The sequence below is a fragment of the Meles meles genome, chromosome 20 (assembly GCF_922984935.1).
Source record: "Meles meles chromosome 20, mMelMel3.1 paternal haplotype, whole genome shotgun sequence".
Classification (NCBI taxonomy): domain Eukaryota; kingdom Metazoa; phylum Chordata; class Mammalia; order Carnivora; family Mustelidae; genus Meles; species Meles meles.
In genome coordinates this window covers 4,475,493-4,495,285 of record NC_060085.1, presented here as the reverse complement: position 1 = coordinate 4,495,285, position 19,793 = coordinate 4,475,493, and the positions used below count along the sequence as shown (strand labels likewise).

The following is a 19,793-nucleotide window of genomic DNA, read 5'->3' as shown; positions in this document are numbered from 1 at the left end:
CCACATTCCAGTGCGGAGAGACAAACAATGAATAACACACGTGAGTGAATGTGTAGCCGGGTAGGAAGCAAAGGCGCTCTGAATAAAAATAAAGTGGGGAAGCAGATTTTACATCTTAAATAGAGTGGTCAGAGGAAGCATCGGGGAGAGGGGGATAGTTGCATGATGGTGATGTCCAGGAAAACAGCATTCTAGGCAGAGGGAACAGCCAGTGCAAAGGTTCTGGGGCAGCACTGTGCCTGGTGTGTTGGAGGAACAGGGAGGGGGCCTGTGTGGCTGGAGCAGAATGGGCAGGGAGGAGGGAAGGGCAGGAAGGGGACCGGGCAGGTCATGCAGGGTCTTGTGGGCAAAAGGGAGGACTTGTGCTTCTAACCCAGGGAGATGGGAGCCCTGGAGGGCTGTGGGCAGAGGAGGGCAGGACAGGACTGAGGTGCTCACGGGTGCCCTCTGGTGGTTATTGTGGGGAGCACAGACCAGGGGCAAGAGTGGGCAGACCCAGAGTGGAGGCCGCTGCACTGGTCGGGATAATCCATCATGGGGCTGGACCAGGCTGGAGGCCATGGACAGGGTGAGCAGCAGCCAGATTCCGGGTATATGTTAAAAGTTAAGCCAGGATTTGATAACAGAATGTGGGCATGAGAGAAAGAGAAGAATCATTGATGACATCAAGATTTTTGGACAAAACCACATAGAGGACAGGCACGCTCTCCGTGAAGACTCATCACAACCTCTTGACATGATGTGGTACAGTTTATCATCACTTCCAATTAACACATGGGGAAACTGAAGCTCAGAGAGGTAGAGCGATTACCCCAAGGTCACACAGCCGGAGTTGTCCTAGATGGGATTCAAACCCAGGTTGCCTCCAAAGCTATGCTTTTCTCACCTCGGGGACCAACTGTGTCTCTCCCTCCCAGAGCTCCAGAACCTTCCCATTCCCCCTCACTTCTATCTCCCATTGCCACGACAATGACACACAGTGCATTCGTTTCCTATGGCTGCTGTAACAATCGACCACAAACATGGTGGCTTCAAACAACACAGATGTACTATTCCAGAGGTCAGAAGCCTGACATGGATCTCACTGGGCTAAAGTCATCGCCTTCTGGAGGCTCCAGGGGAGAACCTGCTTCCTGGCCTTTTCCAGCCTCGAGGGTCTGCCTGCCTGCGTTCCACGGCTCGTGGTTCCCTCCTCCACCTGCAAAGCCAGCAATGGTCGGTCGAGTCTTTCTCACATTGAATCCTTTTGACGCTGACAGTCCTGCTTCCCTCTTCACCGTTTAAGGACTCATGAGGTTAGACTGGGCCCACGCAATGAGTCCAGAATAATCTCCTCATCTCCCACCAGCTGGTTAGTGACCTTAAATCCTTGGGCAAATTTACTTTCCCCTTTGCCATGTAACATGGCCAGTCCACAGTTTTAGAGGGATCTGGATATGGACATTTTGTAGGGGACACTCTTGTTCTGCCCACCACATCCAGTGAGGTCACAAGGGCCTCTGTGACGTCATTGTGCCCCGGTACCCAAATTTACAAGCTGGCCCTCCCACATGGTTGCTGGATGGGCAAACCTGTCACCAGGGATTTGAACTGGGTGTCCTGACCCTCTGGCTGCCATGGGAGATCAGCCTGAGGAAGCTCAGAAGCCTTGCTTAAATGTCCAGACCCTGTTTAAGAGGGTCAAGGCCTTGCTCACCAAAGCCCCACCTCCGACCCTGCCCCCACCCCCCTCCCGGAATCCGGGCTGTACACATGTGTATGGGTACGTGTTTGGGCACGTGCGTGAAAATGACCTGGAGCATCTCCCATCACAGCAGGTGAGTCTGAGAACGGCAGGTCGGCCGGCACCTCCGGCCCCCTCTGCATGACCCACTCCCCTCCAAGCAGACCTGGATTTCCACCTTGAAGCAGTGGAGGCCAGGGTGTGCCTTCACCAGGAGGGGCTTCTGGAAGTTCAGGGAAGGAGCTCCAGCCTGGCTGAGTACGGGTGGGCGCTGGGTCTGCCTTGCAGGTGCTGGACACAGGAGAGCAGCTGATGGTTCCCGTGGATGTCCTCCAAGTGGATAACGAGGTGGCCCTGTGGAAGTTTCTGCTCTCGGGGGCCATGGCTGGGGCGGTATCCCGCACGGGCACGGCCCCTCTGGACCGAGCCAAGGTGTATATGCAGGTGCGCGGGAACCCAGCCTTTGCGGTGGGGCTGGACAGAGGCAGAGCTGATGGGGTTCAAGATGGGGGGGGGGGAGGGGGGGGCTGGGATGTGGGTTGGAGTCAGGAGGAGGCTGAATGGAGACAAGGGTGGGGGCTGGAGTTGAGGATGACGCTGGAGCCAATGGGGTTGAAGGTGGAGGAGCCCAGAGAACGGCCGGAGGGACAGGGTGGGGCTCGGGATAAGGGAATTGATGGTGTCTTTTGATGGCTTTGAAGGCAAACTAGAACAGGGAAGAAGAAGACAGGACGGAGATGGGCACGTGGGGCTGCGTGGGTTACAGCGCTGTGAGGCCAGCTGGGGAGGAAGCAGGAGGAGGAATGGGCTTGGGTGGCTAGGGACAGGACGCGGTTGAGCTCCAGGCTGGGATGGGAGGCTCCTCACAGGGCCAGCGGCCTCCATATCCCCAGGTCTACTCCTCCAAGACTAACTTCATGAACCTGCTGGGGGGGCTCCGAAGCATGGTCCAGGAAGGGGGCTTCCGCTCCCTGTGGCGAGGCAATGGCATCAACGTCCTCAAGATCGCCCCTGAATACGCCATCAAGTTCTCCGTCTTTGAACAGGTGGTCGGGGGGGGGGGGCGGCCCACTTTGCCCAGCTCCCACCCTTCAACCCAAACCCCTCCTACACCCCCTCGCAAGCCCAGATCCTTACCCGAGACACGCTTTCACGCCCTGGCCCCAGACCCAGGATGGGTTTCGTCTAGGAAGGTCAGCAGTTCGCTCTGGTCCTCTGTCCTGTTGCAGTGTAAGAATTACTTCTGCGGAGTGCACGGGTCCCCGCCTTTTCAGGAACGTCTCCTTGCTGGCTCCCTAGCTGTGGCCACCTCCCAGACGCTCATCAACCCCATGGAGGTAAGAGAACACCTGCCCCATGGAAGATGAGAATTAGCTACCTGCTTCCGCTTCCTCCTCCTCGTCTTCCCCCTCCCTCCTTCCCCTCCTGTCCTCCTTCTCGTGAGGTGTGTGTCCTCCTTGTATTCCAGATGGCTCCCAGGTTATCTCAACACCTATGTATTGGATGGGTCCTGTCCTGTTCAATGAGCCAAGATGCAACCGGTGTAATTTGCTAAATTCCTGTGCATACTTGAGAGTATTTTTGGCCTTTTTCTTCTTACTCTGCTGTGTCTGTCCAAGCACTAGCGTCTCTCCCCCCTCTTTCCTTGCAGGGACAATTAGACTTTTTGTACAGCAGTTTTAGATTGACAGAAAAGCTGAGCAGGAAGTACGGGAGTTCTCATACACCTGTCCCCACATATACAGTTTCTGCCATTAACGTCTTGCATGGGGGAGGGGGCGTTTGTTGCAACCGATGAGCCAATATGGATACATTATTATTAAAGCCCGTAGTTGCCATTCTTGGATTTGTACAGATGTATGCGGACGTGAACTTACCATTAGGTGTCATACAGAGTAGTTTCACTGCCCTAAAAATCTTGTGTTCCGCCTACTCACCTTTTTTTTTTTTTAACGATTTTATTTATTTATTTGACACAGAGAGAGAGAGAGAGATCACAAGTAGGCAGAAAGGCAGGCAGAGAGAGATGAGGAAGCAGGCTCCCTGCGGAGCAGAGAGCTGGATGCAGGGCTCGATCCCAGGACACTGGGATCATGACCTGAGCCAAAGGCAGAGGCTTTAACCCACTGAGCCACCCAGGTGCCCCCCTACTCACCCCTTCTTGCTTCTCCTGAGTCCCTGACAACCCCAGATCGTTTCATTGTTTATACAGTTTTTTATTTTATTTTATTTTAAAGTGATCTCTACATCCAACACAGGGCTGGAACTCATGACCCTGTGAGCTAGAGTCAGAAGCTCTTCTGACTGAGCCAGCTGGGCGCCCCTATAGTTTTATCGTCTTTAATTTTTCAGGCTTGATCTTACGCTTTCTCATCCCCCATCCCTGCTTTTTATCGGTTTTCCGGGTTACTCCCCCTGTGGTTTCCCATATAAACTTTGGAAGTAACTTGTCTAGTTCAGAAAACAAAGTCACCTATTGGTTTTTTTGTTTTTTTTTTTACTGGGATGGTATTCAATTTATAAAGAAGATTAGAGATACCTGCCATCTATATGAGGCTGAATCTGGTGTCCAAGATCATTTCCATGGGTTTGAGTCTCCTTTTATGGACTTTAATGGTCTTTTTAAAGTTGTTGTTTTTTTTCATATAATTCTTGGCCTTGACTAGTTAAATTTTGTCTTTAGTGTATTTGTTCTATTGCTGTGTAACAAATTGCCAGACTCCATAGCTTAAAATGACACAGATTTATTATCTCCTTTGTCTGTGGGTCATGCCTGGGCACTGGCTAGTCAGGTCCTCTGCTCAGGGTTTCATCAGGCCAAAATCAAGGTGTCGGCTGGGCTACAGTGAACCTACCTGAGGCCTGGGTCCTCTGCCAAGTTCCTTGGTTGCTGGCAGGATTCGGTTTCTTCTGGTTGTAGAACTGAGGTTCTCAGCTCCTAGAGGCCATGTACTGTCTCTGCCGGGTGGTCCTCTCCACAACAGTCTGCTCATTTAAGACCAACTGAAGGGTGTCCTGGATGCTCCCCCTCACTCTGATTTCTTCTGTCTCTGGCAACAGACTCATTTAAAAGGGTCACCTGATTTGGTCAGGCCCACCTAGGACAATCAGTCTTGCTTCACTTAAAATCAAACGCTTCAGGACCTCCAATACATCTGCACAATCCCTTCACCTTCGTCATGTAACTTGACGAGGGGAGTGACAACCCCATCATAGTCACAGGCCTAGCACACTCTCAAGGTCAGGGGGCGGGCATTATGTGAAGCATACATATCAGGGGTGGGAAACTTGGGGACCACCTCAGAATTCTGCCTATCACACTTGGCGTTTGGTCTTACGGGCAACTGTAGAGCTGCCAATATTTTGATGTTGGGGGCATTTCATACAAATTATGTCTGGCTTCTCTTGGAAAATTGGCAAACCTGGCCACCTAGGGTCTGCACCCCCCGTGGCATTACATCTGGTGCCCGCCGCGTATAGGCTGTGACTCCGCTCAGTCCACGCCTTATCCTCTTGCCTCTGTCAGGACCCGGGCTTCTGAACCCTGGGTGGAGGGCACACACAGGCCAAGGGACCCCATGGTTCTGGGTTCGAAACTCCGCTCTCTGGACTCCTCAGCTTCTGCTTCCTCAGCTGGAGGACAGAGACGCCAGCTGCCACTGAGGGCCGATGAGAGCTTTCCATCGGATGAGCTCCCTCCCTCTTCGCCCTCTCCAGGTGCTGAAGACGCGGCTGACCTTGCGCCGGACGGGCCAGTACAAGGGGCTGCTGGACTGTGCGAGGCAGATCCTGAAGCAGGAGGGCACCCGCGCCCTGTACCGCGGCTACCTGCCCAACATGCTCGGCATCATCCCCTACGCCTGCATGGACCTGGCCGTCTATGAGGTGTGGGTCCCCCAGAGGGGTGCCGGGGCTGGTGTGGACATAGGCCTGCAGTGAGTGTCCTCCTGACCCCCTTCTCTTGCAGACACTCAGGTGTTTCTGGTTGAAGTCAGGCAGGGACATGGAGGATCCCAGAGGCCTGGTCAGTTTGTCATCGGTGACATTGTCCACGACCTGTGGCCAAATGGCCAGTTACCCCCTGACGCTGGTGCGCACCCGGATGCAGGCCCAAGGTCAGAAGAGCCCCAGTGGCCACCGCGCGTGTCCCTCCCCTCAGCCTTGACTGTGAACTTTCTCATCCCCCAAAACTGACTCCCAAACTCTCCATATCTGATCCTGGCCACCTGTGCTGAGCTCTGAACTCACCAAGACTCACCCCCAAATATGACCCAGCCCCCAAATTAACCCTACGAACCAGTGAAATGAACGTCTCCCAACTGACCCCCATAAACGCCCCCCAAATGCGACTCAGGCCCCCACACCATACTTCAAGACACAGATTCCCCAAATGCTCTCCCTACTTCTCCAAAACAGACCCGCCCTGTATTCCTAAAATTCCTAAATTCTCTAAAACCAACAATTAGGCCCCCTCGTGTCATGAACATTCCCCCCACTAAGTTGGGTACTCCCCAAATGGACTCTCAGCCTCTAAACCAATCCACAAACACCCAAACAAGTCCTTTGCCCACTACCCGAATCTTGAAGATATCCCCAAACCACCCCTTAGCACACTCCCCAAATCTCTGGCAGATCTTCAAAGTTCCCTCCCAAATAAGTATGAATGCTTTCTAAAATGTTCACGAAAACAAATCCTGAAAACTCTTGCCTGGGTTGATCTCACTCTCCCCCAGACTGACCAATTTCCTCTAAAAGTCTTCCAAACTCCTTCCCAACTGACCCCCAGACTCCGGCCCCTGGCTTCACCCAACCCCCCAACATTCCAGCCCTCCCCCCCAGGTGGCCAGATCATCTCTGTCAGAAGCCCTGAGCTTGCCCCTGTTCCCACAGACACTGTGGAGGGCTCGAACCCCACCATGCGCGGAGTCTTTCAGCGGATCCTGGCCCAGCAGGGTTGGCCAGGGCTGTACCGAGGCATGACTCCCACTTTACTGAAGGTGTTGCCAGCAGGTGGCATCAGCTCCGTGGTGTATGAAGCCATGAAGAAAACCCTGGGTGTGTAGGCGATGGCGAGTTACACACTCTGGGCAGAAATGGACAGGAGGATCCAGGGTCTCCTGGCCCAAAGAGCCCTCCAGGCTCAGGCCCAGGGGGCAGTTTGTCCGGAGCAGCAGTCTGAGGGCCTGGCCGGAAGATCCCTGGGGATCCTTCCCAAGGGTTCGGCCAGGGACAGGTCTGGACTCCAGGTTGGCTCGTTGTGGCTTGTCCTGGCTTCAGGGTGAAACGGTGGACATGGAGACAATCGGAAATAAAGAGACAGTTTCCACTGGGTATGTCTGGGGTACCTGCGTCCAGGAAGGGAGCTGGGTATCTGGTATCTCTGGGTCTAGACTAGGAATCCTTGGTTTCAGGAGGTGAGCTGAGGACTCGGAACACCCTGGGTCCAAGAGGGAGCTGGGCACTTTGGATATCTGGGTCCCAGGAGTGGAAGCTGGGTACCTGGGAGCCCTGGGTCTCGGAAAGAGGCCTGGATATCTTGGGCCCCTTGGACCTGAGTAGGAATTGTAAACCCGCCTAACGCCTGGGTTCAGGAAAGAAACCGGGGGCCTAGAATCAGAGCTTGGAGCTTCTATCTCCAGACCTTATGTGGAGAGGGCGTGGGGTGTTATTAGGGTCCTAGGAGAGAACCCGTGGCCCTAGACCCTTGAATTCTGGAGGGGAACTGGTTCCATGAGGCCTGGAAGAGAAGCGGGGGCTCTAGAACCCTGGGTGGAGAAGACAGGCGGTACACGGGATCTCTGGGTTCCCTCCTGCTCTTGGGCCACCCCCTCCCGGAAGCACCCGATCTGCAAGGCCTCGAGCAGGCCATGTGTTCGGCCTACCCAACCAGGCTCCTGGGGCGCTAACCCAAACGTCAGGCCCGAATTCCCCGCAGCCGGTCGGCACTGCCCACGTCGACTGCCATTCACTCTCGCCACGGCTAATCCCCACTCGCGTTTGGCGGCCGGCTCCGCCCCAATGCAGCTCCTCTTCCACTGGCTCCCACCAAAACTGGGCACCTTCATTTCCTTCCCTGCCATTCGTCCAGAGCGGTGTCCGTCACCTTGCACCCGCCCCCACCGCCCAGCCATTGGCTTAGCGACCAAGGCTAGAAAAGGATTCTGGTTAACAGGGAAAGCCATCCAGTCCAAGCGTAAGCGCGTCACCCAGAATTCGTCAGGGGTTGGGTTGAATTAACTGCCAATCTTCGCAAGAACCGCCTTCTGCGTGTACTCATTGGCTTGCGTGCACGATTATCTCACCTGGCGCCCGCCCAGCCTGGTCAAAGGGGCCTTTCGCCAGGCCCCTCCTTCCTGTCCACTTGACTCTCCGGAGTCGTCAATCCGGTTCTGAAGTCGCCCCGTAGTTCTGGAACTCCCGCTTCATTGGGCCTCCTGCCTTCTCGGATCGCCTCGATTTGCCCGCCCAGCACCGGCAGCCCGCAGCCCACTGCCTCCGAGACCTGTCGGTCACGCGGCGCCTCCCGCCCACTGCCTTTCGCGGCACTCCGATTGGCCGCTCGCCTCCAGAGCCCGCGATTGGTGTCCCAGGAGCGGCGGCCGCCTCCCATTGGCCTGGCGGCGCCGTCCGTCACGCCGGCGGCGGGAGGGGGCGTCCCTCTCCCCCCTCGTCGTCTTCCCAGCCGCTGGGTTCCCAGAGTGCTCCGCGGCCGTGTGGAGCGAGGCCTTGTTCCCGCGTTGAGCCGCCGCCGCCGCCGCCGCCGCCTCCTCCTCAGCTTCAGCCTCCGCGCCAGGCCCGGCCCCGCCGCGCCATGTCGGACTACAGCACGGGAGGACCCCCGCCCGGGCCGCCGCCGCCCGCTGGCGGCGGCGGGGGAGCCGGGGGAGCCGGGGGCGCCGGGGGAGGCCCTCCGCCGGGCCCGCCGGGCGCGGGGGACCGGGGCGGCGGCGGCCCCGGCGGCGGCGGCCCGGGCGGGGGGTCGGCCGGGGGTCCCTCCCAGCCGCCCGGCGGGGGAGGCCCAGGGATCCGCAAGGACGCTTTCGCCGACGCCGTGCAGCGGGCCCGCCAGGTGAGGAGGCCGCGGGCCAGAGGGGCGCGCGCGCGCGGGGGAGGGGGCGGGGTCACGCGCGCGCGCGCGCGGGGTCGCGGGGGGGGGGCCCTCGAGGCCGCCGCGGGGTCACGTGGGGCTGTAGGCGGGGGCCTGGGCCGCCCAGGATGTCTCCAGTGGGCCCCCCGCGGGTGACCCCCCTGCAGGGGAAAGGGGTGTCCGGGGGGTCGCCATGAACGGCCCCTGGATGTTTAGGGGCCCCGGAGGGCTGGGACTGACTTTGGGGAACCCCCCCCTTAGGACACCCGAGGGCATGCTCCGCTCTCTAGGAAGCAAAGTGTCCCCCTTCCCCGGAGCGAGGGAGGGTCTTGCTTTGCCCTCAGCTCCCCATCAGGGCAGAGAGCTGTTTGCCCCGACCCAGTCTCCTTTTTTGCCCGCTTGTCGGGAAGAAGGAACTGTGGGAGGAAAACAGCCCTTCCTCTTGAGCCTGCAAAGGGGGGACCCTTGCTGCCAGAGTGGCCGAGCACTTAGGGGAAATGAGGAGGGTGGGCACAGGGGCTGGCTCTTTTTGATGCTTCCGGTGGCTTGAAAGCCTGGTCTGTCTCTCTTTGGGAAAGCGGGGAGGGTCCCACCACTATGTCTTGAGGCATGACGATAACATGAAGGTGTCACATGCCCGTGTGACTGACCTCCTCGGCTCCTTTTGCGGCCTCCCCACGTCCTGGAGAGCAGGGGGCCTGTAGAATGGGAGAAGTTTGCTGCCCTCCCAGGAAGCCAGCAGGCTGGGGGCCGGCGGAGGGCCTTTGCTGTTGAGTGCTTTCCCGGGGTTGTTCCCGTGCCTCCAGGGCAGAGTGGGAGGTCCCGTTAGGTGAACGCCCTGTTCCCGCCCAGTGTGGTCTGTGGCTTTCTCACCTAAGGAGCAGGGTAGGGTTCCAACCTGCCCTTCATCCCGGTGCCCACCAAACTGCCTGGACAGAGAAGCAGTTGTAACGAGGCGAGTTGATGCTGTTGGCTGGGGTGGGAGTAAGTCTCACCCCAGGAGCTCTGGCTCCCGGCGCTAAAAGAAGGAAATTGGGGGAGGTGGAAAGATAGATCCTTAGTTCCTGGTTTGTGTGTCTTTGGAAAACTTGTAATGGACCCACAAACGGACTCTGGTTTTAAATTTGTGGGATTGGGGTTACCTGAAGTTGCTCTTCACATGTCTGACATGTAACCTGTGTTCTCAGAAAGGGTCTTTTGTCTTGGTGGAGTGAAGATTTTGGATGCCTTTAAGGAAAAAGTTTCCCAAAATTTGTCCAACAAATGTCAAGCTTTCGAGAAAGGAAAGCTGTGCTCTTCACCATCCCAGAAGAGCCGGGCTACAATCACTCCTTCTGCCTCCCTCGTGGAGGCAACGCAGGGACCCTCCTGAGAGCAGATCTGTCTCACAGATTGTGTGGATTGTGGTCCTTTTGCGAACAAACGTAAGCACAGATCCCATCTAGAATGGGATTTGAAATTCCTGGGTGTCTCTTGAACACCGACCGAGGTCCTCGAGTAGGTTCTGAGAAGTTCATCTGAACACCAGGGAGGATTGGTTGTGGTGGTAACCTGTGCTTACGATTTTGTTTCTAGATCGCAGCCAAAATTGGAGGCGACGCTGCTACCACAGTGAACAACAGCACTCCTGATTTTGGTTTTGGGGGCCAGAAGAGGCAGTTAGAAGACGGAGGTAACTACTTGCTGGGGAGAAGGCCTGGGGGTAGAGTAAAGGTCTTTGTTTGTACAGGGTTCAGCGTCAGGGGGAAGCTCACTGCCATTTGGTTTTTTAAAACCCCAGCAATCCCAGCTTTGTTCATTCTCTTTGTTTGGGCTGCCATCCTGGGGTATCAGGTGGCTGAGAGGAGCAGATTGATTGTGACTAGGTCCAAGTTGTAAGTTCTCGAGATCGGTCCTCCCTTTCTGGTAGGCCTGGGAAATGCTCGCGGTTGGGTCAGCGCCCCACGCAAGTGCAGTTTGGCTGGCCCAGGGCGTCCAGCGCTGCCCACGGTGGCCAGTGTAGTCAGTGTGGGGATCCACCAAAACGGGCCTTACACCTGGGCCCTCCCTGACCCTGACCCCGGACTCAAATGCCGCCATCATCGCTCCTGTTACAAGGGACTTTTTTTACCGTTCAGTGCTGGTGGTGGGACCTATGGAAGTCTGCACCCCACCCCACCCCCCCCGAAGTTGGTCCCTGCTACTCTCCTGTCGTGGCTCTGATATTGGGGGTGGGGGGGGGGGGCTGTTTGCCAGGCCGCGTGGCACCAGCATTAGATTAGAGGCAGCTGTGGGTGGGTGGGTGCAGCATCTGACATCCTCTCTCTTTCGCAGACCAACCGGAGAGCAAGAAACTGGCTTCCCAGGGAGACTGTAAGTCCATTGGATGATGCAGGCAGAGGGCAGCTTCAGGGTCTTAAGAGGTTTTTAGAATTTGGGAGCTAGAAGCTCTGAGCAGATGGCACCTGTTCTTCGTGGAGGCTCTGGTGCTTAGCATCTGGAGTCCATGAGCTTTAGGGATCCCAGAGCCCCTGGAGACGGAGGCAGAGCCGGTCAGATGGGCGGTGGGTCCGCCGCACTCAAGCGCTCAGGCAGAAGCACTGTAGGAAGTGCCGGCCGCTCCCTGCGCAGGCGGGCTGCCCGGGGCCAGCGGTGTGCAGGGTCCCAGAGAGGAGCCAGGCCAATCTTGGCTTTGAATTTTCTCTCCGCAGCCATCAGTTCTCAACTTGGACCCATCCATCCTCCCCCCAGGTAAGTTGTGATTTGGAGAACACTTGCTTTCTTGTCTGTCGGCTGTCTCTGGCTTTTCTTGCTAAGCTGGGGGCGAGCTGTGTCTGGGCGCTGCGCCGCTTCGGGCCTTGTCCCCACCGCTCGCTCGCTCGCTCGGTGACAGAGAAGCCCAGGAGGCAGAAGAGGTGCCTTTGCTCCTGTTGCTGCCTGTGCTGTGGTGGGACACTTAGCGGTAGACAGCCGCCTTTCTAGAAGGGCTGGGGGCTGGCCATGGGTTTCTCGTCTGCCTTCCGCAAATGCTTGATCCCCAAGAACTGGTGGGGCCCGGGGTCCTTTCCTACCTTTTTGCCGCGTGCCCCCCCCCCCCCCCCCCCCCGACTTCAGTGGATCTGATGTAGAAGTCTTCGGGAAGGACCACATTGTTTCTTTTTTTTGCTTATATGAAATGCAGTAAAATTCGCTTCTTAGGGAGGTGACATGGAAAAGATACAAACTTTTTTTTTCTTTTTTAAGTCAAGAGATCTGAAATGATTATCGGAATTCCGTAGACGTGGCCAAGCGTTTGCTCTTGCCCCGGGTTGGTGGGAGCAGCACTAGTTCAGGGGCCACGTTGACCCCAGCCAAGCCTCTTGTGGCCTGAATGGGGCACCTGAGGCCTCGAGAGTTGAGGGGCTTTGCTGTGGGGGAGGGGAACCCTGTGCTCTTGTCACGCTCTGCTTAGGCCTGTGGGGTCTTGGTCCAGATGTGGTGGGAAGCATGGGCAGAGGCCAGTAGGCCACGGGCCCCGCAGGTCCGGGGCTTTGGCTTTGAGGGGCCTTTTCTCCTGGAGACCCCCGTCTGTCTACTGCTTCTCTCTCGAGACTGACTTCCGTCGTCTGCTCTTGCAGGGCTTCGACAACAGAAGAGTACAGGGTCCCAGACGGCATGGTGGGACTGAGTGAGTGTGCGCCGCGGGGGGGTGCCCGTGTTCTCTGCCTCTCGGGGATGTGTCCTGGGAGCCCCTGCTGGCCCAGGAGCTTCTGGTGTGAGAAGGCCTACTGTCTTCTGCTCTCACCTGTCCTCTCTGGGTGGGGGGCCAGGAAGCCCTGCCACACAGTGTTTTGAGCGCTGGGGTGCCCTCGTCAACCTCTGCATTTCCCCTTTTCCCCACCTAGTCATCGGCAGAGGAGGCGAACAGATCAACAAGATCCAGCAGGACTCAGGCTGCAAAGTCCAGATCTCTCCAGGTACAGGAGCCCAACGCGGTCAGAACGGGCAAGGGGCTGGGCACAGGGCTGGCTGGTCTCCTTGTATGTTCACGATCCCCCGACTGGACAGAAGCGAGAGAGGTTGGTATTTACTGAGCGCTCCCTCTGTGCCAGGCGCAGGGCAGGGTCTCAGCCAGTACAGCCCCGCGCCCTGCAGCGTAGTTGCAACTTCCCTTCCTTTCGCTCTGCAGTTGGGGGAAGGCTGAGGTGGGAGATGGGAGATTGAATAGAGGAAGTTTTGTTCTAGATCTTGCTCTAAACTGTTAGTTAAGTCACCACCTGAAGTGAACCGCCAGCAGGAAACCAGGGGGCATGTGTGAGGCAGGGAGATGCACTGGAAAGAATGGCTCTGAGGCCGGCCCGGATCTGGATCTCAGTCTGGCTGCCCGGCTGGCAGGGGTTCCTGAGGACCGGCTCTGCCGCAGCGGGGTTTGTAGACGGGCGGTGGCAGGAGTGGCCCAGGGTTAGGACCACCTTCTACCTCATCCTTCTCCCCTAAGTGGTCTAGCGCCTTGACTGGACTTCAGGCTTCCCGGCCGTGATCTTGCATGGAGCAGCTCCTGGGAGTCTGACAAGGCATCGCTTGGTCAGGCTGCTGCGGGCAGAAGCAGCCGTTGTTTGCTGCGCAAGTTTCCCCGTCTCGGTGGAAAGCCTTTCTCTAGTGTCAGTGGACCCGGGCGGCTCTGACCCTCTCTCTCCTCTGCAGACAGTGGCGGCCTACCCGAGCGCAGCGTGTCCTTGACAGGAGCCCCAGAATCTGTCCAGTAAGTCCCTTGGCGGGGCCTGTCATTGTGATGAGGGGAGCAAGCAGAAGCTCTCTCCGTTCTCCGGAAAGTTGGGGGTGACTCCGCCCAGTCCCTCAACCGTTGGCCTCGCCAGGGGCCTGTACTGATGGTTTGATTGCCCCCCGACTTCGAAGAGCTGAGAAAACCACCTGAATAGCTCCAGCCCCGGGGACGGACCCTCTTCCTCGTCATCTGTCAGACACACGTGTGGAGTCCCCTCCTCCCCTTTGAGCCGGACGGGACTGTCAGACCTGTGCGCTCCCGGTGTCTGAACCCCGCTCTTCCCTTCCCAGGAAAGCAAAGATGATGCTGGATGACATTGTCTCTCGGGGTCGTGGGGGGCCCCCAGGACAGTTCCACGACAGTGCCAATGGGGGCCAGAACGGCACCGTGCAGGAGATCATGATCCCCGCGGGGAAGGCCGGCCTGGTCATCGGCAAAGGCGGGGAGACAATTAAGCAGCTGCAGGTGAGGGATGGGATGGAGGCCAGAAGCTCCTGTCCCAGGAAGGTCTCCTTCTGCGTCTGCGTGTGCACACCCCACCGACTGCTTTGCCAGAGCCTCCTACCCGTAGGGTCACACCTGCCCCCTGCGCGCACTAGCCCCAGAAGGTCATTTGAAAGCCTGGCACTCACTGTCCGCGTTGGTTGTAAAGGAGCGAGCTGGAGTGAAGATGATTTTGATTCAAGACGGCTCCCAGAACACGAACGTGGACAAGCCTCTCCGCATCATTGGGGACCCTTACAAAGTGCAGGTGAGAACCCTGGCGGTGACGGGCTGTCGGCGAAGTGAGTGACAGGTAGGGCTGGAGATTAGAGTGAAGCGGGAGAGATTTTCAAGTGCGTTCTCTTGAAGTCAGCCCAGGACTCGCACTCTCACGCTGAGTTCTCCCTCCCAGCGCTGGACATGAGCAGGGGGCCTAAACCCTGATCATTCAGTTTCTTACCTGGAGGATGGGGGTGGCTGGGCATCCCTCCCTCTCAGGATGGCAGGTCAGGAGCTCAGCAGGGCTCTGCGGGGGGCTCAGCTTAGGTCCCTGAGCCCTTGGATCGTGGGAGGCTGGGGGAACAGCGCTGGGGGGCTTGCCCTGCGCACTCCCTGCCCTGTGTGTTTGCAGCAAGCCTGCGAGATGGTGATGGACATCCTCCGGGAGCGTGACCAGGGTGGCTTTGGGGACCGGAACGAGTACGGATCCCGGATTGGCGGGGGCATCGATGTGAGTGCAGGCCTCGCGTATAGTGGAAGGCCACGGGGTGGGTGTGACTCAGTTCTGGTGGGCAGAGGGCACCAGAGCTGCAGGGACAAGACTTAAGCTGACCCTTCCGCGGCCCTCTCTCCTCAGGTGCCGGTGCCCAGGCATTCTGTCGGGGTGGTCATTGGCCGGAGTGGAGAAATGATCAAGAAGATCCAGAACGATGCTGGCGTGCGGATACAGTTTAAGCAAGGTCAGGGGCCTCGCTGCAAAGATAAGCGGAGTCGGGGGTGGCTGTGTCTTCTGGTTCTGTCCTCGGGATCGCTGTGAGGCTCCGCTGCAGAGGGCCGGCCACCAGGGAGCCCACCGAGCCTCTGCGGTGCCTCGTCGCTCCCAGCCAGCAGAACGTGCTTTGTGTCTCTCCTTTGTGGGAGAGCTGTGTGAGAGCTCGCGAGGGGCAGGCTTTCTAAGTCCAAATGGAATGTCTTCCCTTCATCACATCTCCCCTTTCCTCTTCCCCACCGAATGGCCCATCCTGACAGGGCGGCTGGGGTTGGATTAGATCACTTTGTCCCAACTCTGGGCTACGGCCAAGCCTCAGTGAGAGTCTCCCAAGTGGCAGGCCCATGGGGAGGAGGAACTTCTCTGTTGCTTTTCTGAGGTCTATTATCCTTCTCAGTTTCATAAAATGCATCTGTTCTGGGGGTGCCGTGTGCCGGAAGAAGCCTCAGCTGCCGCCCTGCCCTAGTTGGTCGGTTTTCTTCTCTGGAAACCCGGCCCAACCGCATTTTCCCCCCGCGCCTCAGTCCATGGCGTGTGATGAGCGGCACTTGGAGCCTGAGATATTTCTGACACCTGGCTTGGCACAGTGTCTACCTCGCAGAGGCGGTGTTATGGGGGTTTGGTGTTGTGCTTTTCTGTAAAATCCGTCTCCCTGTTCTGTGGATGCTGGCTTCAGATGACGGGACAGGTCCTGAGAAGATCGCTCACATCATGGGGCCCCCAGACCGGTGCGAGCACGCGGCGCGGATCATCAATGATCTCCTCCAGAGCCTCAGGGTAGGTGGCGTCGGCCTGGGCTGCCCACGGCCGGTGAGGTCCGAGGGGACGTGCCCGGCCCTGCGGGAGAAGTCCAAGCGCCAGGCTAGTTTTCTGCGCTCACTGTCCGGCTCCTGTCTTGCAGAGTGGTCCCCCCGGCCCGCCAGGGGGTCCTGGCATGCCCCCAGGGGGCCGGGGACGAGGAAGGGGCCAAGGCAACTGGGGCCCTCCTGGCGGAGAGATGACCTTCTCCATCCCCACTCACAAGTGTGGGCTGGTCATCGGCAGGGGTGAGTCGGCCGTCTGCATCCTGTCTCTCCGCCCCCTTCCTCTGCTCAGCCTTCCCTTCACTGCCTGTGGCTCCCCGCAGGCGGGGAGAACGTGAAAGCCATAAACCAGCAGACGGGCGCCTTCGTGGAGATCTCCCGGCAGCTGCCGCCCAATGGGGACCCCAACTTCAAGTTGTTTATCATCCGGGGCTCACCCCAGCAGATCGACCATGCCAAGCAGCTCATTGAGGAGAAGATTGAGGTGGGCTCAGAGAGGGGCTCTTGGGACCCGGACCCAACTCCAGTCTCTTTCCCTCCCAACTGACTTCGCTTCTCCTTCCTCCAGGGTCCCCTCTGCCCCGTTGGACCAGGCCCAGGGGGACCAGGCCCTGCAGGCCCCATGGGGCCCTTCAACCCTGGGCCTTTCAATCAGGGGCCACCTGGGGCTCCCCCGCAGTGAGTAATTCTCTCAGCTTCCTGGGATTTGGGACATGGGGGCTGCTGTGCTGGCAGGAAGAACAGCAAACCCCATTTTCACTTGCCCCCAAAAAGGAGTTTTGATGTCACCCATTCAAGACGTGCTCCAGCCCAGCGTCCTGCATTTATAGACTCCGTTTTTGTTATTATCATTTTTCAAGATTGCATATGTTATTTGATAGCGAGAGAGGGAACATAAGCACGGGGAGTGGGAGAGAGAGAAGTCCAGGAGCCCAGTGTGGGGCTCGATCCCAGGAGCGTGGGATCATGACCTGAGCTGAAGGCAGATGCTTGATGACTGAGCCACCCCGGCGCCCGCATAGATGCCGTTTTTACAAGCGGTCACAGACGTTGACCCTCGTCTCCCGCCTAACAGGCAGACCCGTGTATGTTGAATTTGGGGGACTCGGACATCTTCAAGCCAACGGAGTGTGTGTGCTTGGCATCATTCATCACACGTTTCCTTGGGCAAGGGCCTGGGACCGAGTATACACAGTGGGCTCGGCCTGGGTCTCCTCCCTGCCGGCCGGCCTTGCCCCCGTGGAGGAGTGGCCCCAGCTCACTTGTCCTGTCTTTCTTGTCCCACAGTGCGGGGGGTCCCCCTCCTCACCAGTACCCACCCCAGGGCTGGGGCAATACCTACCCCCAGTGGCAACCACCTGCTCCTCATGACCCGAGTAAGTGCAGCTGCCCGGGGGAGGGGCAGGATGGGGGGGGGGTGCCGGCGGGGAGGGCGGGGCTGGCTTCCCGTCCTGCCCTTCAGCCCGCTGCCCTCCTACAGATAAAGCTGCAGCCGCCGCAGACCCCAACGCCGCCTGGGCCGCCTACTACTCACACTACTACCAGCAGCCCCCAGGCCCTGTGCCCGGCCCTGCACCGGCCCCCGCGGCCCCCCCTGCCCAGGGCGAGCCCCCTCAGCCCCCACCCGCCGGCCAGTCAGACTACACTAAGGCCTGGGAAGAGTATTACAAGAAGATCGGTGAGTGCGTGGGCCAGCGCGGGGGAGCTCAAGCAAGCCCGAGGCTGGCGAGGGGCAGGCACGTCCCCGTGCCGTGCTCTGAGTTCTCGAGGCCTTCCTCCTGCAGGCCAGCAGCCGCAGCAGCCCGGAGCGCCCCCGCAGCAGGACTACACGAAGGCCTGGGAGGAGTACTACAAGAAGCAGGGTGAGCTGCCGGGGCTGCAGGGCAGGGGCAGGGCCTGGCCCTCCAGCCCCCGGCCGCACTCCTCACCGTGACTCCGCTTGCCTGCAGCTCAAGTGGCCACCGGAGGGGGACCGGGAGCACCCCCAGGCTCCCAGCCAGACTACAGTGCCGCCTGGGCCGAATATTACAGACAGCAAGCCGCTTACTACGGACAGACTCCAGGTCCTGGCGGCCCCCAGCCTCCACCCACACAGCAGGGACAGCAGCAGGCAAGTGGGAATTGCCACCCTCCTCCTCCTCCTTTTTCCTTCCAACCCCCGGCCACCGTCCATCCTGCCTTAGTGGGTAGCGCCGGAAATCCCTTCCCCTGCGGGGTGTGTCCTTGATGCCTGCAGCGGGGGCCGTGTGGCCAGAGGTCTCCGGGAGTCCCCACGAGCTGGGGAAGTGTGCGCTGGGTCCAGAGGTTAAACGAAGAGGCCTCCCTGCGCCGGCCCGCTTGTTCCTGTGTCACGCTGCTGCGATGCTGGGGGAAGCGCGAAACCAATACAAGGTCGAACTGTTGAACTGGTGGGTAGTCCTGGGGGTGGGGGGCAGGCCAGCAGCACAGACGTTGGTCGCCATCCTGGCCGCTAACTCGCTCACTCAAAATCTGGCCACTTGGGAAGAAAACGGATGTGTTTTCCCCTCTCTGCATTACTTTTTTGGGTTTTGTTCTTTGCATTCTTTTATTTTTAACCCCACGATCTTTTCCCTGTGTCCAAGTGACTGTGTTGCAGGCGGCCCCAGCGTGGGTCAGCCCTGGCTCTGGTGGGACTCGGGGAGCTTGCCAAGGGGACCGGCCCCCCAGGGCCCCTCCCGCCCCGCCTGGGCTCCGCCTCCTCTGCTCTCGCGCCTGCCTCTGTGTCCCGGTTTTGTCTGTGAAGTGGGCATGACGATCGTCGCCACCTTCCAACCTACCTCACAGGGGTGTTGTGGGGACACCGTGATCTCTGAGATTGTCATGTTGTGATGCGCCAGAGCACCTGCCTTCCAGAAGACAGAGGGCACCCCTCCTCCCCCCCAAACCCTGAGCGCGCTTCTCTCCCTCTCTCCCTGCTCTCTGCCTCTGCGGCCCCCGCTTCTCTCCTCCTGGTCTCCATGTCACTCTCTCTCCTCCTCCTCCATCAAGGAGCCGGTCTGACTTCAGCCGAGTCCCTGGAGCACTTGACTAGACAGTTACAAACACATGGTTCCAGCCTGAGCTCACCACAGGCTCGGGAGCGGGGCTTCCTGGCCCCCTCCTTGCCGCCATCCCCCTCGTCTCCCGCCCCCCCTCCCCTCCCCAGAGTGACCAATTCCTATCTCTTCCCTCTCCGCAGGCTCAATGACTCGAATGAATGTGAACTTCTTCATCTGTGAAAATCTTTTATTTTTTTTTTCCATTTTGTTCTGTTTGGGGGCTTTTTTTGGTTCTTTTTTTTTTTTTTTTTTTTTCCCTCGTTTGTGGCGAGAGAGCGATGGCTGCCGTGAGGGGTGGGGGGGGAGCCCTTGTGAGTGGCTTGTTGGTCATGGCCTTGGGCGATGCTGGGCTCTCACTCTCTCGCTTATTCTGTGTGTCTCATGCTTTTTTTCTTTCAAAATTGGGATCCTTCATGTTGAGCCAGCCATAGAAGATAGAATTAAATCTCTGCCAAAAAAAAAAAAAAAAATTTTTTTAAATATAAAAAACACAAAAAGCAAACAAAACCTATAAAATTATATATATATATATAAAAATCTCTATCCCTTCCTGAAACTGCCTCTTTCAGGGGAAAGCAAGTCATTTTCTTCCTTCCACCCTTGGCCCTCTTCATGTTTTTAAAATAAACTTTTAAAAAGGAAAAAAAGTCACTCTTGCTATTTCTTTTTTTTAGTTAGAGTTGGAACATTCCTTGGACCAGGTGTTGCTGTCGCAGGCCCCCTCCCTTCCCCCAGTCGAGCCCCTCGGCCTCTGCTCCTCCTCTCTCCTCCTCCCCCCTGCCTCGCTCGGCTCCCCTGCAGCCCCTCCCGCCCCCCATCCCGGGACTGGTCTTGGGCTTCAACTGTTCAAGGGGACATTGAAACTGAAAACAAATTGAGAACAAAACAAAAAATTGTATGGCAGTT

General features: G+C 58.0%; 2 protein-coding genes and 1 long non-coding RNA gene across 4 annotated transcripts; 2 read left to right on the top strand and 1 right to left on the bottom strand.

Annotated features, from left to right (window-relative positions):
* Positions 1-1,190: 1,190 nt before the first annotated feature.
* SLC25A41 (solute carrier family 25 member 41) lies at positions 1,191-8,304 on the top strand. Its single transcript, XM_045992073.1, has 7 exons — positions 1,191-1,817; positions 2,012-2,167; positions 2,617-2,769; positions 2,953-3,060; positions 5,441-5,608; positions 5,691-5,838; positions 6,614-8,304. Exons 1-7 carry the CDS (start codon positions 1,617-1,619, stop codon positions 6,784-6,786), a joined length of 1,107 nt encoding a protein of 368 aa, XP_045848029.1. The 5' UTR covers positions 1,191-1,616; the 3' UTR covers positions 6,787-8,304.
* Positions 2,553-5,443, bottom strand: LOC123933120. Its single transcript, XR_006816516.1, has 3 exons — positions 4,579-5,443; positions 2,861-3,072; positions 2,553-2,694 (listed from the first exon to the last, which is right to left on the bottom strand). It is a non-coding gene; the product is annotated as an uncharacterized LOC123933120 (long non-coding RNA).
* A 136-nt stretch (positions 8,305-8,440) lies between the features above and the next one.
* On the top strand, positions 8,441-19,534 carry LOC123933118 (KH-type splicing regulatory protein). Of its 2 annotated transcripts, none has more exons than XM_045992071.1 (19): positions 8,441-8,792; positions 10,386-10,482; positions 11,124-11,162; positions 11,501-11,540; positions 12,407-12,456; positions 12,674-12,745; positions 13,473-13,530; positions 13,845-14,019; positions 14,207-14,305; positions 14,669-14,767; positions 14,894-14,996; positions 15,702-15,802; positions 15,927-16,071; positions 16,152-16,312; positions 16,397-16,506; positions 17,116-17,204; positions 17,291-17,506; positions 17,613-17,690; positions 17,778-19,534. In XM_045992071.1, exons 1-19 carry the CDS (start codon positions 8,535-8,537, stop codon positions 18,053-18,055), a joined length of 2,268 nt encoding a protein of 755 aa, XP_045848027.1. In that variant the 5' UTR covers positions 8,441-8,534; the 3' UTR covers positions 18,056-19,534. The 2 variants fall into 2 exon arrangements, with proteins under 2 accessions (XP_045848027.1, XP_045848028.1); XM_045992072.1 differs by having other exon boundaries at positions 8,444-8,792; positions 17,309-17,506.
* The last annotated feature ends 259 nt before the right edge of the window (positions 19,535-19,793 follow it).